A 17861-nucleotide genomic window follows, 5' to 3' on the forward strand; every position below is an offset into this window, starting at 1 on the left:
TTCTGTTCCCCTTTTGCTTCTTCCACATGAAAAACCTCTGAGACTCTTAAACGGCATCATTAAACTTTGAGGAAGAAAAGAGGCAAGCTTTATTGCATTATCTTCAAGCTGTACAGAAAAAAAATTTGACCCTCTACATTCTGCCAGAAGTGATGTGAACATGATTGTTGCATAGGAAATAGCTGTGTAAAGACAAATGGAGCATGTACCATAGGCTGGAGATTACAGTTCTGATTTCCAGACTCTTCTCAGAAATGTGTCTCTGCAGCTCACAGCAGAGTCTATGAAAGTTAGTTTCTACAAGTGAACCTACAGTGTGCGTGTTGTGTGTGTGTGTGTGTGTGTGTGTGTGTGTTCAAGGCAAAGCTTTCTGGTCATAGGCGCAATTGCAAGAATCCATGTTTCAGATATAATGTACAATATATCAAAAAGAAAAGCCAGAAAAAGAAAGAATACGTGATTCCTGGTTTTGCAATTTACCTGTGGAAATAGGGCTTGGAGTTAGTCCCTGAGCTCAAAGACAATTAGGTGGGGACAACAATAATACAACAACCAATATTAAATCATTCTTTTATCTCATTTTGCTGACTTCTGTTCTAAGAGCTGCCAGTCACAGAGGCTGCCAGTGCTACAATAGTGTTTGCTTTTTTATCTCACAGGAACCTGTTTGTTTTGTCTGGCATTACATTTGCCACATCTTGAACTGGTGCATTCTTACTTGGTCCTTCTAAAATAATATTGAGTATTTTAAAGCCTAGAGCAGATAGGTAGGGGACGATCTGTTCAGCCATTTTCGGGCATCTACACTACATGCATCTTTATAACAGCTGGTCCTTTGTACCACAAGTGGAGATCTAGTCCATAAAGTCAATGAAATCCGAAGTATGATCCATCTGAACAAAATCCTTTGCTTTCAGATGAGAGCTCTTGATAGTACTACCTGCACTGAACAATTCAGCTGCACACAGCAACAGATAATATTGAGTATAAAGGAGTCTAAAATGACCAGCGTAGATGTAATCAAACTTGATGTAATCACTTAGATGAATCCAATCTCTGGTTTCTGAAGGCAAAAACAGGTTACAAACAATCTTTTTTTTTTTTCTTTTTTCTTTTCCCAATCTATCTATCCATGTAATCTAGCAGACTTTTATATTTTTTCAATCAGATAATATATTTTCAGTTGCTCAAATGTATTTTCAATGAAAAATTGTTCTGTTTAGAAACACTTCAGTCACCAGCAAGTACATTCACCTGCGCAGACCACAGAGTAATGTTTGTAATGATTTTCTAGAGACACACAAAACATAATCAACAGACTCAGCTCTTGAAGAAAAGGCTGTGTATTATTTACTGAAATACACTGCAGCTTTGATAAAGTAGACTATCTTTGATGGGTCACTGAATCTCTTCTCTTATACAGCTCTTGTCAATATGACTGCTGCAGTAGCACTGAGTAGAGAATAACAAAAGCACTCATTGTCATTAATTTGTTTGTTTAGATTTCATTTTCAAGCACAGATTCCCCTCTGAGTTACAGATTTCAGAAAATTAACTGAAGGTCTTAAGTGACTTAATATTGAACAATATTTCAAATAAACTTACCAGTTTCAGAGAGCAGTTTGGTAGCTTCCAGTACCTTCTCAGTATAAACTCCTGTTTCATAGTTTTCCATCTCTGCATTAATGATGTGAATAACTCTGGCTGCACGGCCCCGGATGGCCCCAGCAGTTCTGTCTAGGGTATCAACATCCCCCTCTTGCAGAGCAATCACACACTTATTCACATCTTCTAGAATATGATTCTCTGGAAAGTAGGAAAAAAGATAAAACAAATATAAGTCTCATTTCATTTCATTCTTTGCAGAGCTTACTGATTTGGGTAAATGACAAACAGCAATACATTAAAAAATGATATTTATCTTATGCAACATCTATCTTTAAAAGGTAGTGGGCTATGTCCCCTTAACTATGCTGAGAATACCAACCTATAATTATTTGAAAAGTTGTCATATTAATTTCAAACATCGCATATATGGTAATGACAACGTAATAAAAATCTCTGCAAAAAGGAGCATGATCAGATATTATGCAGATACTCTAATAAGCAGTTGGGCAATTTTCTGAAGATGAATTTACCCATTTCTATAAACATTTAATATGTATGCTTCGTTTGTGCCTAAATAAGTTAGAAAAGAAAATGAACCATTTTGAAAAGGCAACAGCAAATAGCCTTTTGCTCTTGCGATAGCCTCCCAGAAAATAGCAGGGAGTCTGTGCACGAGCAGTTCATCTCTGCAGATCCATGCCATCTGCACTGAGATTAAAGTGTGGATTTTTCATGACACATAGTATAATCATATGTGACTGTGCATATTCTGAAATAACAGTTGACTACAGTGAGTCTGCTCAGATGATGGTATACCAATTGGGCTTATGGAAACCTTGGGAGCTGCACTGGTTTTTCTTAGCTCAGAATCGGGCCATCTACTTTTCACATGCTGCAGCATCGTAGTTTGTCTGATATTCTCACAGATACCGTGGAAGGATGAAGCTGATTCTGCCTAGCTCAGACATCGTTTCCCTCCAGCCAGTACAGTTAAAAATGATTTTAATAATAAAACCATGACTGAATTTCTTATTTGAGCTAACTCACTCTAAGAAACTCTGAAACTCTAAACAGCAACATACCTTTTCTGCCGCAGCCACCAGGAAACTGAAAATAAAATGCTGTTCTTTTAAAATAAAATCAAACAGGTCATCAACTACTTTTTGTTAATTATCCTTTGCCACAAAAATAGTGACACACTAAGCTCCACTGTTAAAAATCCCAATGTTGGACCATTTGAGGGTTCCAGAAATGTTTAACCTAATGTTGAATTTTAAACTGCATCAACTCTGAATGAAAACTGGAAGTCCTCTGTGCTGTCAATCAGAGTCATTTGAAAGGCAAAACTCTCCATCCACATTAAAAAAAAAAAAAGTTTTCTTGAAATATTTATTTGCTACTTCCTCCTAACCATTACCATTTGCTTTACAGTGTCATGGCCAAATTTTGTCCTGCAAGAAGTACTTTCTGAACATGAACAGGCACTGTGCTTGGAATACAAAGTAATTTATTAAAATTGTGGCCATCCCTCTTATCCTTCTTTTGATAGCCACTGTATTAATAAAACATGCCATCAACTGTGACACTCAATATGAAGGGGAGGAAGTGTCATTTCATGAGATACGTTTAATCAGACACCAGGCCATTTTTGATGCTTCACTGGTTTAACAACTGAAAATAAAACTGCTCTGCGTAATCTAAGGCTTCCAAGCTTAGAGCTAGCAGTGACAGGCTTTCTGGATGCATTAGATGTTTTCTTATTTTTAAAAATATATATACAAATATATATCTGTGGACAGTATTAGAAAGAAATCTAAAAACAATAAATATACTAACTTCCCATCTGCCTTGGAAAGTTTAGATCTAAAACCAGTTATTCTGAGTCAAGGCTACATCAACATAGGTGTTATGAGAAAATATGACCTGAGAAAAACAAAAAATAAAAATGTCATCTATTTAAATAACTTCTGGTTTTATGAATACAAGTGTTTGGAGTGAATAACAGTCCCCAAACAAATAATGAAATGGCTATTCAGAGCATGTTTCCCATCTCTTCACTATGTGGACTGGGTCTGCAGTTTACATCTTGCTCTGCCCTTTCCTTGCAGAACTAGGTCTGCTGAAAAGTGTTTGTATCCTCAAATAAAAACCTACCATTCTGAAGTACCCTTTTATTCTGAGAGTTCATTTTCTTGTCATGGCTTACGGTAAACACTCTAGCAGTGGTCTTGAACAGTGGAGTGTAGTTATACTTAAACAAACCACTTCCTTGTTACTGATAATAGTGGGATACAACCAAACAAAATGAAGAGCAAAGTGAAAAAGAATCTTATCCCCTGAAAAAGAATATAAATATATATATATTTTTTTGTCCAAAGATATTTAATTTAATTTGGAAATTAAGGAAATGTCAAGGAAAACACCACAGAGAGAAACAAAATTAAACTATCTCCTGAAGTTTGGCTTTTCTATGAGGTTAGTTTGCTGCAAACTAACCTTGGCACTCCACAATCTTATTCACAATAAATAAATTAAACTCTTTCAAACTGGCATAGGAAAATGATTTTTCTGCAGCAGATACTTAATCCAGGACATGCAGCACTTGCAAGTATAGTATTTAGTGTATATGACTTTACCATAACAATACACTCTGCTACAGGTTGCAGCACTTTACAAGGAGGATGGAGAAAAGTTAGTGCCTCAAAAAAGTCAACATCCCTCCCTTGTCCACCCTTTCTCTACATAAGGACTAAAATACTTTGTCTGTTTTTGTAAAAGAGTTTGTTTCACATTATAGACCTTCCAAAAGAGTTTAGAGAGCTGCACAGATTTGCTATTATTACTGCTACTTTTCCACCTGGATGCATTGCTGCATCAATAGCAGTGGGACCCAAAAATGCTTTCTAACTCTTCGTAAATATTCACAGTGGTCATGTCCTGACAATGTGCCTACATGAGCCTCATACACAGCATCTGCTTATTTCTTTTCTTCCTGTCCATGTTCAGAGCCTGGTGATTTGGTATGGAAGTTCCAGGGGTCAGGATTGTGTGGTACATCTGCCACACTGCTTAGACAGCTGATCTGAGCAAGGCTACAAAATAAAGTAAGGAAAGTTCATCTTTCCTCCTCTTGAATACAACTGTATGAGGACTCTGACAGTTTTTACAAATACTGTCCCACTTTTCACAAGTCAGTAATATATTTTCAAAAGGTGGCCACAATTTTACTTTGTGACGGAGCTGAAACTACAATTCTCTGTAGAAATAGAGGCACATATAGGATGCTATTTTCTGGGAGACAAAAAGCCAACCATTGGACTAATTGGCATAGCTTGGTTGCTCCCATCAGGTGCAGAAGATCAGCATTCCAATAAGGATGGGATAATACAATAATGATCCTTTAGTAATTATAGCTTTTCTCTTCTCTGACCCATTACTTTAATTTAGCAATGAATTTTTAGAAGACTCCCTTGATCCCAGTACCTGAAACAGAGAGAAAATCATCCACTGAAGTGATGTCATCAACAGCTTCGGTGAGAACTCGCACTTGTTTCTCCCACTGATCTTTAAAGACATCCATGTTGTCCTGTGCTACTTTGCTTTGGGGTCTGGCAGCCAATGTGAGTGCAGCATTTATTACCTGTTATTCAAAATCATGTGTTATAAAGGGTGGCAACAATTTTCACAAGGTAGAGAATAGACACTAAGATTAAATACACTTAAAAATACAGCATTATACCCCATTCAACACCTATGTCTCAAGATATGAAATTTTTCCTAGTTTGTACAAAGCAGGCAACAGTTTAATGACAAAGGCAAAGCTATAATGTTTTTCCTGTCTCAGCTACCTGATGCTTTTTAATACCGAAAGAGTTTTTGATCACTTGTTAGCACAAATCTTGCTTACCTGTGGGCACAAACTATCAATCTGTGTTGCTGCCATCCGCACTAACTTCACACCTTCTTCATTGTTTGAGATTGAACAGGCCAGATTTGCAACCTACAATGAAATCAGCAGAATAAGAATCAAGTTTGAGGCAAATGAGCCATTTCATACCTTTTTCTCTACTTATTGAGCCTTGGCTAGAATGAAAGAATTGTATACAAGAGGCATGATCCAGGATCTTCTGTATTGATGAAAAACTGACATAGATTATTTCCTAACTAGCAAAACTGAACTAGTCATCTTCTTCATTAGATTTATCGAGAAATATTCCCTTGCTGTCAAGTGCATTGCATCCTCCTCTAGAGCCCGAGAATAATCTTCTGAGAAGTCATATGGAGAATGTAGAGCGGTATCTAAACAATTACCTATACAGTTTCCTTTTATTAACTGTGTCCATTATGAACAATGGTAAACAGATTGATCCAAACACTTTTCATTTTTGCAAAATTAATTTTGACGTCCTAACACATGGTATGCTTTGAGACAACATAAACAAAACTCTGACATTTTTACTGATACTGTGAAATGACATTTATCTTGAGTATCCAATTATTTCAGATCTCTATGGTATTAAGAATGCTAAAATTACCTGAATTCTCAAGTGGACTTATTTGTTTGTATGTGACTGTGTACCCTAGAGTAAAATGTCCATCAGCAAGTATCATAACTTGGCCAATTAAAATGTCTCTTGAAAGCCTCATTGTGTAAAGTATGCTTAAAGATCTCCTTTAAAATTGCAGGAATCTACATGTGTTTTCTCTGGCACAGTTTTGGGAAGTCTGAACCTCATAGGACTGAAGGCTGTTTGGAGATGAAGGCAGGAGAGACTTAGAGGGACACCTAAATGACATCTAGCAATCAGCACATGCCTCCAGACACCACAGAGCTGAATCTTTGCAGCTTAGATACAAGCTGCAGAATATGTCCTCACAGCCCCTACAGTACTTCTTTCAAAAAAAAAAAAATCCATCCCCTAAAGCTGTGTGCCAAGTCCACGAATCTGCCATGGGTTTTCAAAACAGCAATTCATTTCACAGTGCACATAATTATGCTCATCAGTGAGGTTTAAATCACAAAGGTACATTTTGGGAGGGGGAATACATATTTTTCTTTTAATCATCGGAAAGTATGGCTCTTAATTCTCATCTACATTAAAACAAACTTATAAAATTTTAAATATGCTTCCTTGATATTATTCACTGTGCCTGAAGGCATAACTATCAGTTGGAAATGATTCATGAATTAGTTCAAATACCCCCATCTTTCCAATTTTCCTCCAGTCTCCCCTTGTGGTATTAATCTGTTCTCGTCTCTAGTGCACATCGCCACATTAGCCCTGGTCCATCTGTTCTTCATAGAACCTATTTCACTTCACAGTTATGTGGAACGTGGTTTGCATATAGCACAGTGCCAAAGCTCAGGGAAGAAAAGAACCTAAGGCTTCAAAAAATCTTGCAGGCATTTCCTAGTCAAGTTTTCATCAAAATGTTGTGATTTTTATTTTCATTCCATGGTGAGACAAATGAGTTAGTCTGTTTGTTAACAGCCTTACAGCGCTCATGTCAAAAACATTCTCCAAAGCTGACATCTTCCAATTAATTTACCATTTTCTGTAGTCCCTTCTTTGTGCACATCAAACAGACCACTTCAATCTTCATGAGAAACAAAAGCTAAGCAGGATAATAATTAGAATGCAGTAACATGAGTGGAAATTACAGACTTTAAAACTAGCAAATGTTATTAAGTTCAGCAAAAGCTATCTTCCTGTATTTAAAATAAGTGCTTTTTAGATTGCCCTTTCATTTTGTGATTATCATGATGAAAATCTGTCCTACGGCTCCAGATGCATGGTATATCTTACTTTTTCTCAGATAGCAGTGAGATATGAGACTGAAAGAGGCTGGGTGTCATGAAATGGCAATCAAACTATTAAGCAGCTCTTTTCCTTTGAGGTATCTTGAAGGAAAACTTTGCAGAACAAAGTCCATGAAAAAAAAAATAAAACATTTATTCTCTGTCTCTGATAATTATTCTTTCAACAGAATCTGGTAAGGTAATGTTTGGATATTGTAAAGTGTCCTGATTTTCCAAGAAAGGATAGAGAGATAACTTGAGAAAAGTTTTTCTCCCTTTCTGAAAAAAAAAATAATAATTTAGAGTTCAAAATAGTATTTTGGTTGCTGTTATCAGTACAGAAGGAGTACAAATATAATCTATGGTGACATTAATTATGCACCAAAAGAGCATTACAGTTATCTACTTCAAAAAGAATATATTGATAGGTATCATGTATAATCCTAATCTAAATAGATTCTGTGGCTTATTTTAAATCTTGTTTAAATATAGCCCTTTATCATCAACAGTCAGAAAGCAATACTACTTTCACAATTCAGTTGGGAGTATACCAGCCTGTACCATGGGAAGATCTGATTATGTCAAATAAGCATAGAGATAAGCAAATCCTACAAAGGTAGATGCAATCTCGATAAAATTGAATTTAGCACTACAAATCAGAACTACTATGACTTTACCCAAAACTTATTTTTGAAATGTGGCAAGAAATAGATACTACTTGCTAAAGCTAATATTTTAGTGCCATCATTTATGCCTGGGTCTGTGAAGCTATACACGTTTTAAGTGAACCCAATCACAAAATATTACGCTATTTAATTATTTTGATCGCCGTTGTTATTATGTATATAATCAAGTTACCATCAAGATTTTTGGCAAGACAAGGCCCATATGCATGCTGAGTCCATAGAGACCATGAGGTAATTCAACAACTTTAGTCTACTTCAAATTCAACAGCTCCAGATACTTTTCCTACCTATGACCAAAAAAGCTTAGACCCAATTCCAACACACTGAACTGAGATATCAGGTGTTAGACTGATCTCTGAATAATGACAAAAGGAGAAAGGCACTTCCAGTGTTCCAGATCTTTGGTAGACTATCTAATCCTCTAGATGTGTCTAGTTTATTGCTTAATAATAGTTAACTGGCCTTGGGGATTGCTGAAAGTGGTATTACTAAAATAAAAGACCTTACTGGTACACTATAATTGTTTTGCAGCTGGATATTTAACACAGCATGTATTGTGAAGAATTCAAACTCTTCAAGGTTGGGAATTCATTTAATATGCTACTCCAAAGATCTAGTGTTGGATGGAGCAGATAACTTGGAAAGGAAATTAATAAGGGTGTATGTTATCATAGCTGCCAATTTGCCAAAACCTTGATTTGACAGCCTTTACCTTTATGCTTCAAGTACTCAGTTTCCACTGAAGCACTACAGAATTTTATAAGAGGCTGTGGAAGTAACCAGGTGGTTCTTTATTTATTTGTTTTTTTTTTGTTCATTGCTGTTTACTAAGTTCCTTGAGCAGATAGAATTCACTGATTGCCTGAAGAGAACTTAAGTTTGTATTAAGATCATTGTGGAATATCTAAAGAGTATGTACATGAATGAACACATTTTAAATACTAATATCAATGAACTGTGAATCATCCTTGAAACGCGTGGGGGAACTTAATAACAGTGAGACTGCTGTATAGAAAAACACTATTGTCCAGAATTTCAGATCTGCTAAGCTACTTCTACACCATCAAAACAATTGCTAAACACCTTAAACCTGTCCTACAAGAGCATGGAAAAGTAGTGAACAAGAAAATAAACACTACAGCTCTCATTATATTGCATTTTTCTGCAATCACCAAGGCCACTGAATGAATCCTAGAACTGGGGAGGTGGAAAAGTGAATTACTAACTCCTTCATACGAATTTCCTATCACTAGCACTGATAGCCCAAGATGCAAACCTGCAGCTTGTTAGGTGTCTATCTTTAATCACTCAAATTAGTTTCAATTATTTAAAATATATGCAGGATCAGTCCCTACAAAATGTATTTGCATGTATTTGATTGTATTTCAGCCTCAAGCAGTTTCCTGCATTAAGTAAAATACAGCAGATAAAGGTGGGATGGAGAAGGACTTCACTTCTACTGTTGTTAAAAGGACACACCAAGGATAGGATTTATTCTCAAAGTAGACTTACATGGTAGCTGGACGTGTAACTACTGCATGGGTAGTCAATGCCTACAATATTTTTTCTGTAGCTGGCATGGGTAATAACTACAGTCAAGACAGCACAAACATCAGTGTAGACTGCTATTTCTCATGGCTCCATGCACTCAGTTGAAGTTTGGAATAATGACTTTTCATTGCCTTTGCCACTTGTACTACATCTAAGACAGGAAAACTTCTGCTATAAATTTGCACTCTAAATTATAAAAGTAATCAAGGATATTTTATACCAATTTATGTTATTTTTACACTGATGAGAATTAGGTGTAGCTATCTTTAGTTGTGTTTTTAAACTATACCACTTCCAATTTTGACATGAGCTTGTTGTACTATTAAATGTAATTATGATTATCAATACATACAGTCCTCTTATTCAATACATCAAAAGACCATAAATTCAAAGATTTAACATGGCCACTGTGAATTCAATGCAAGCAAAAAGGTAAGCAAAGAAATCCATTGCTTAGAGTAAAAAAAAGAAAAAAAAAATGAAAGAAAAAAAAAAGTATATACTATAGAAAAGCAGCAATATCAACATAAATGCTACAGAATATTGCAACTAATGTATGTAGTCAATTTTTCAATTTCTTTTATTCTTTTTGCAACAGTTTGATTAGAAAGAACAAGACAAAAAAAGCTCTATCCAGCTTCCTCAACCATTGAACCATCTCAAGGCAAAGAATGAAAGAATGCAATCTATTTACATCTTAATTCTGTACATTATTTATAAATATATATATATATTACTTTTGTAATGCACCTTTTCTATTTAAGTTATTTCATTTTCCACTGTAGTTAACTGATAGAAACAATAGAAGAAAACTTACAGCAAGTTATTCTCTTTCCCTAAAATACGGTTACTTAAGCCCAAGACACAATCAAACTTATCTGTCTACACCACGTACTTGAGAAACTGAAATTGTCCAGGGTACTTAGTTTGAGTTGAAAGTTGTTTCAGTAAGACTTTAATATTCACAGTGAACTAAAGCCAAGAAAATAATCAGCTATCATGTTTCACCTGAGGAGCACTAACTTGCTGAACCATGCTATCTTGACTACCTTCCATTATTTATCCATCTTAGTAGTTTATCCAAATATTGTTACGATCTCTGAATCCTTCAAAATTTTGACATATATTAATGTTGGTGGTACTGCTGGAGGCAGCCCAGTGATATTCTTGGAGCCACAACAAATATTCGCTAAACAGGAGCACAGAGTTAGAGCTAAGTTATCCAAGACTTTCAAATTACTTATCTTTACTGTATTCGCTCAAGCATTATATTATAAGCAAAACTCATATTCATCACTAGATAGGATGTTTTTGCACATACACAAACAAGTGCCAACAGTCAAAATGTCACAGAGTACATATTGCAGCAGTTTCTTCTTCCTCCTCATGGACTGCAGTGCCAATTTGTATTATGCTGAAAATACTACACAGTGGTCTCTTTCTAAGGACCTATTCCACTGGTATGGGCGAAACTCATACTGGATAATATGGCCAGTTGCCCCTCACTTATATAAATCAGTCATGTAGTCTTACCTAAATACAAGATACATTTTTAATTCACAAGTATTTACAAATCTAAGTGTATGCAGAGATGTAAAAATTGTATTTCTTTTGTAAATTACTAATGATCTAATTAACTGAATTTGATGCTCGTTCTGAAATTTTTTTAATACCTAAACCTCAACATATTTAATATAAACTATTCACACATTAACAATGTTCTGTTCATATCTAAACAGGTTGGTAACAGCAGGATGTTAGAAAGTTACTGAGAATTTAAAGCACAACATCTGAATGTTTTATTTCATAACAAATCTTCTGGCCATGGAACCTATGAAAAACTCCTTTCACTTCTCAAAAGGTCAATGGCATATTCACTTGTACTTATTACCGGAATAAGGCCTTACATCACATGCACAAACTTTCTTGAGACTTCTTCCACATCAGGCTTAGTTGAAAAACCCTTTGGAGATTTCTGCCTTTGGTAAAGTTCAAAACAACTCTGACTTGGAGAAATTCAGTGTGTCTTGGAGAGAGATTTTTTTAAAGAAACTTAAAAATGGTAGATGCCTAATGTGTTCTGAAGGCTCAATTCAAAATGCAAAAATCCCAGCTTCAGACAATTTCAGTGAAATGTTATTATTCCCATCTGAGTACCTTTAATTTTCTAAGACAAGTTTGGTACATGCCATGCCAGTTTTCTATAGGATGAAATAGAAAGGAGATCAATTATGAAGCACCTTGAAAAATCCTTCTGATTTACATTTTTCATAACTGAAAGAAAAAAATCCCATTCAATTATAGAATTGCAATAAAGAATACAGGAAACAGATATTGTATTATATCAGATCCTTTACTTCAAAGTTACACAATAATAATAATAATTTTAAATATGAATCTAAAAAAGCATTCAACAACAGTTCAGTATTGACCCTTCTTTTTTTCTTTCTTTTTCTAAAGTAGAATTTGACCATATAAGCGTAAATAGATCAAGTTTCTACACGGCATTGACGAGCCCCAACTGTGATAAATACACCTGACTGGTTCAAATGTCTTCTAAAACAAGAGGGGTAATCACTAGATGTGTTTGGAGTGTGATGCTAGTGTGTATGTGTGATTTTAGACTGATTTTCTAGGTCATGGCTATTTCTCAGAAGGGTCAACCCAAGCATTCTCTGTGGACAACAGGGAAAAACAAACTTACTATAGAAAAGACAGATGATTGTTTCAAAGCATTTTTCCAATTTGAACTTGAAAAAAATAATCTGGAAAGCTCTTGAGGTTTATTTATAAAATTATTTAAGCAATGCTGTTGGGCACTTGGAGAATTGCCAGAACTATCAACCCACATCATCAGCTGGAGTAAACAGCTGTTCCAGTTACCATAAATGAAGTCCCATTCTCACAATTAAAAGTCTGGGCACACCTTTGTTAGATGTTCTGTGTTCAACTATGTCTTTAAATAGACCAGAATTTGAGGAATTTAGAAAAGCGGGTTGGGATATTACTTCCCAGAGCTGAAATTAATAGAAATACTTCCTTCTTTGACAGCAAACTCCTGTGGGAATTGCATAAGATCCTCACACTTTTTCTAAAGAGCATGCTTCTGAGGCATTCAGCTGGAATGCAACTAATTGGTAGTCAGTTATAATGGGAAACCCAAATACCTGCCACTTGGCCAGCACGACAGGCAATGAAGACAGCCGAAAAGGGCTTCCCTCCAGAGAGTGTTTGCTACAGGGCTAGGAAGCACACAGCTTCAGGTGATGTGGCTCTCTCCCTTCAAAGATTTGTTTGCTATACTGATGCTATTTCTGAATTATTTTTGCATATTCTTACACTGCTTCTGAGCATCTGTTGCTGAAGTTACAAACAGCTGTGGCAACCCATGAAGAATAAGAGCAGGTCTTAGTCTCAAAAATACTGTTAAGACCAAATTACTGCTTTATTTTAACTGGTCTGCTTTAGCAACAAAGCACTGCACTGGTGAAACACAGTCCTACAAGACAGCAGCTGACAGAGCTGTAAGTAATCTGTTGTCTATTCATGTGGGGCAGGAAACATATCCTTGTCTAAGCCACAAAGCTAACACAACTGCTCAGTTTTGGTAGTATGCCTTCAATTAATTTAATGTAGTGATTTTTCTGAGTTACAGGTATAAATGCATTTTACCTCGCTATGATACGTGTTTATTTTCTTCCTTTCACAAAAAGAGAATATTAACATCCAAGAATTCCTTTCATGGAAGTCAGAGACCAACAACCTATCTTGACGTTCCCTTGCCTCTGTTAGCATGATCAGGTTATTTTTCTACTTCATTTGACAGTAGGTAAAGCTTTATTTATTTTATTTTATTTTATTTTTAAATCCATAATTTGGTATTCATGCTGGCAAGGAATGCAGAGGAATACCAAAACTCATACCAACATTTCTGCAATAAAAGACAATAGAAGCCTTAACTAACAGTAGCTTTTATGCTCTAAAATATGCAAGAAGGCTAAAAGTGTTCCAACAAAAAAGGAAAATATTCAGGGTGTTTGTGTATAAATCCTTTCTGTCCAATCTGCTATCAAAGCCACTACTATTAAAACCCGTAATGAATTATGAACACTGTATACTAAAATACTCAAGGGATGAAGGGGCAGTTGGTGTCCTATAGAAACAAGATTAACAAGACTGCAATGTATACGAGTTGATCCCATAAAGCTGTTTTGATAACTTACTACTGTTTGATAACTTACCACTGGCACTACTATAATTAATAGATATTAATAGCAAGTAGTTACCAAAGCAATCTATCTATCTAATAACTGTCCACTATTTTGGCAAACCATCCAGTGACCCTGGAATAGGGATACATGCTTGACTAGGCTGTGATAATTAAAAATTAGTTGCATTATTAGGAAGCTATACTTAGAATGTTGTTGAAGAAAATAAGGGGATTGTAGTAGGAACTCAAAAAAGTCCAAGATAGCAACAGAAGCTTTGAAGATATGAACGCAGTGTGATAACAGAGACTCCAGGGTATAATCACAAATTGCAATTACTGATCCTGAAGAAACACAATTTTTGACCTAGACAGAACCAAAATTAGGACTGAAGTTGAGCAAACCAAGAAAGAATTGTTGAAGTTGAGCATATAGAGAAAGGAACTTTCTATTACAGATGCTTGTGGTTGATAGCACAGGTGGAGATATCTTTATATATAAGCATACAACAATAGCAACTATAGTCATCATAAGCGCTGGATGAAAAACTGGAGATGTTGCATGAGAAGGAAGACTGCCAGTGTAAAAGAAATCTGAGATTATCATGATAGAGGGTATGTAAAATGCAAATTGTTTTAAGAAATCAAGATTGATTGGTTCCCTGCTCACAAAGAAAAGCTTGTAAAAGATTATAATTGTCTTCATAGAGGTAGTATTTTTATTTACAGTAATATCTTCAAGGCTTTCAAATAGACATTCAGAGCAAGATGGATTTTACATGTGTCTGATTTTTGTGCAAAGGTATTCTGTAAAATAGTTTTACAATAACTTAGTAATTGTTCCACATTAATGCAAAGTGTTTTCACCCACCCAAAGCCAGAATGTGTGGACCATGCAACAGTATTAGATGCTCCCTCTTCTATTCATCCTGCCAATATATAATCCTGGCATGGAGATATTAGCTCCAAATACTACTTAGTGTACTGAGCTCCATAGTGTCTCTCTTTCCTGCTAGCACAGTGATTTATTTTTTTTCTTGGAAAAGACTCTTAAAATATGAGCATCTGATACCAAGAAACGAAGACCTAAATAATTTCACAGAGAAGTACTATGTGGAAATTAGAGGTATTTTCCCACTTCTGTATTATTTAAAATAATAATAAATAAATAAATAAATAAATAAAAAAGGTAAAATATCCCTCCTTTCTTGTCCTGTCACTCTATGTATAATCAGAGATGGAGAAATGACTTTCAGCTGATTAGAAGACAGCAGCTGCATTTATACCAGTAAACTAACCAGAGAAAAGGCATGGGCCTGAACACTGCTACATGATAATCCAGCTTTTTCAACTATAAGCAAAATCCTTAGAATCGTTTTAACTTAAACTACCTAGCCCTCCTCCGTATAACACGTGGTTTCTCTTGATTTGCTCTCATAAGTAAGTAAAAGACAATGAGATGAGGAAAGACTGCCCTGAAATTTAGTTTCCTTTCCTCTGCTGAAAGGGGAACACGCATTCAACAACAACAACAAAAGTTATTCCACATGCTGGAATTCATATCCTTGAATTATATTTTCTCTAAGAAAAAAATGCACTTTTAAATTAAGAAATTTACTTTTTCCACATTTTTGTCAGTATTATAACAATTTTCATCTTAGTTGTTAAACTCAATGATATGGTTTATTTTCTATTTGATTAAAAATTTTTACAGACATACTTCTGACTCAGTCATACATTTTATCCTAGTTCTCATACATTTGCAGTTCTATGCATGAAAGCTGATTACCTTTTTGAAAGGATCATCATTAGCTCATAAAAACCTAAAACCATTCGAACAAAAACAGGATTATTTCCTGTGTGTTAGTTACAAAGTGCTGTTACAGGCTTTTTCTTTGACTTATCCAGAAAACCTTACTTGTCATATGAATGCAGCTCACACAAATAGTTTTTAATAATGAGTTTTATATCAATAGTTTTTTGTGTAGCTTTTAACATTAACCATAAAATGACAACAACCATATATCTAAGAAATCAAAACTGACATCAAAATTCTAGATGGGACTGCAGACAGATCTTTAATTCACTGTGCTGTGATTTATGGTCCTCTTGGTGTGCAGAGACCAATATAATAAGTCCATTCTCTCTGCTATTAGACTTAATAAGAGTATCAGTATGCTTTTGGGCTCCTTTACGAAATGCTGGTTCAAAGGGCTAGTGAGTCTATGACAAAACTGCAGTCTCTCCACCACTATACCTGAATCATTTTTTCAAATTCTGATTAACGTAATTCAAATTAACAGAGTAAAACCTCAGTGATAATTATACTCTTAAAGTTTATTAAATAGGCAAGTGGTTTAAGGACACACGCCTTATTAGCCCCTCACTGTGTCACTGAAGAATGAGTTTACCTGATAGCGCACACTGAGGAATCTGAGCAGGTGAGAGGCTTCATAAATTCTGTGAGAAAAGCTTATCTGGACCTGACACTTGACCACGAAATACAAATCTCTAAGAAACCAGTATTCATAACGTCTGGTGTTTACAGGACTGTTTGTCTAATAAAAGATATTACTTCTTCCTACAAACTCCAGCAACAGTTGCACAATGGAAAAACCTTCAACTAGGAAATAGGACATTTACTGTTTCTCTGTGGGGCTATATACTGTTTATGAGAAGACAGATTTGTAGTAACAGGATGTTTTAGCATGCTTTTATGGGCATTTGTGACATGCTGAAAACAACACCTTTAATACCAGTCTGGACATGTGAAATAAGTGGTTGGGTCAAGGAGTGGTTCCAGCAATTTTATTCTGGTTTCTGCAAGACCTTTTCAGTAAATCACCTTTAAAGTCCACCATGTGTGAATGAACGAATCATGGGAGTAGAAGGTTGTATTTCTTCCCTGTGTTTATTAGGAAGGTTCATCAAATCAGATGTTATCATTCAGTTTTCCAAGATCTGTTCTCTAAATCAAATCCTTCCTGATACCTTGGAACAGGAAAAAACAGAAAGGATATAGGAAATACAAGCATTCCTCCAATAAAATGTAGCATTACTGAGTCTCCTGTCAGTCCCATTAAATGCAGTTGTTAGAGCAGTAATTGCACCCATGAATACATCCAAAGGAACTGATGGATGCTACCAGTATTTTCCTTTAAACCATAGACTGCTTGTCTGTGGAGCATGTGGGGAGTAACACCTCACCATGTCCTTCAGTAAGTGTAGGCAAATCAAGTTTCTTTCAACTTTGGGAACATTCTGGCATAGTTTGATTACTTTCATCAGGATATTAAATGCTACAGGAGTGTCCGTTCCATAGCATAATAATTAACACACTATTAACAGAAGTTGTGGAAATTAGAACTGAAAGTAAACTTGACAGATGATAAGCAGGATGGGCTCTACCTAAACCACTCTTGGCAGATGTTTGTTTAATCTAGTCTCACAAATCTGCATTGATACCAGCTGTATGAATTTTTTAACTCCTGTACATGAAAGCTGTAACTGGGGAAAAACAGGACTACACACACTACAAGTGTGTAGGGAGGTCAGTTGCACTAGACCAACTACTGTGAGCATGAGCTAACCTGAACTTAGGGCCCATTCTCATGTATGATATTAAGAGATTGAGTAATGACCACAAGAAGAAAAAAAAATAACATTTTTGTTTCCTCTACATATTTATCCTTAAAAAACTTATTGTTAGCTAAAGTCTGGATATGAGCTATTAGATTTTTGTTAGTGAAGAGAACAAGTGAAAAACATATCTACTGCACAGCGGTAAGGCATTTGCATCCATTAGGACTATCTTTATATAACAATTTCACCAAATCTTAGTACTTTAAAAAAGACAAACCCTCCCTTAAAATGTGATCTACTCTGAAGTTTCATACCTCAGTGTAAATGACATTTTTATCTAAAAGAAAATTTGACATCTCTTTATAATGTCTTTTCGGAATGTCTTTTCTATACTTGAAACCATACGACAATGGATCAGTGTTTGAGT

The 17861-nt window shown here is 35.4% G+C and overlaps 1 protein-coding gene across 7 annotated transcripts in view; it reads right to left on the reverse strand.

Moving 5' to 3' along the window:
* The window catches only part of CTNNA2 (catenin alpha 2), a 469784-nt gene that overhangs the window by 56624 nt on the left and 395299 nt on the right, over nt 1–17861 (reverse strand). For all 7 annotated transcript variants that reach the window (XM_072037885.1, XM_027455797.3, XM_072037884.1 and 4 more), the window contains 3 exons: nt 5516–5608; nt 5092–5248; nt 1606–1806 (listed from right to left, as the gene is read on the reverse strand). In XM_072037885.1, coding sequence (XP_071893986.1) covers nt 1606–1806; nt 5092–5248; nt 5516–5608 — 451 coding nt within the window. The remainder of the gene's footprint in view (nt 1–1605; nt 1807–5091; nt 5249–5515; nt 5609–17861) is intronic.

The sequence above is a fragment of the Anas platyrhynchos genome, chromosome 4, assembly GCF_047663525.1.
Source record: "Anas platyrhynchos isolate ZD024472 breed Pekin duck chromosome 4, IASCAAS_PekinDuck_T2T, whole genome shotgun sequence".
NCBI lineage: Eukaryota > Metazoa > Chordata > Aves > Anseriformes > Anatidae > Anas > Anas platyrhynchos.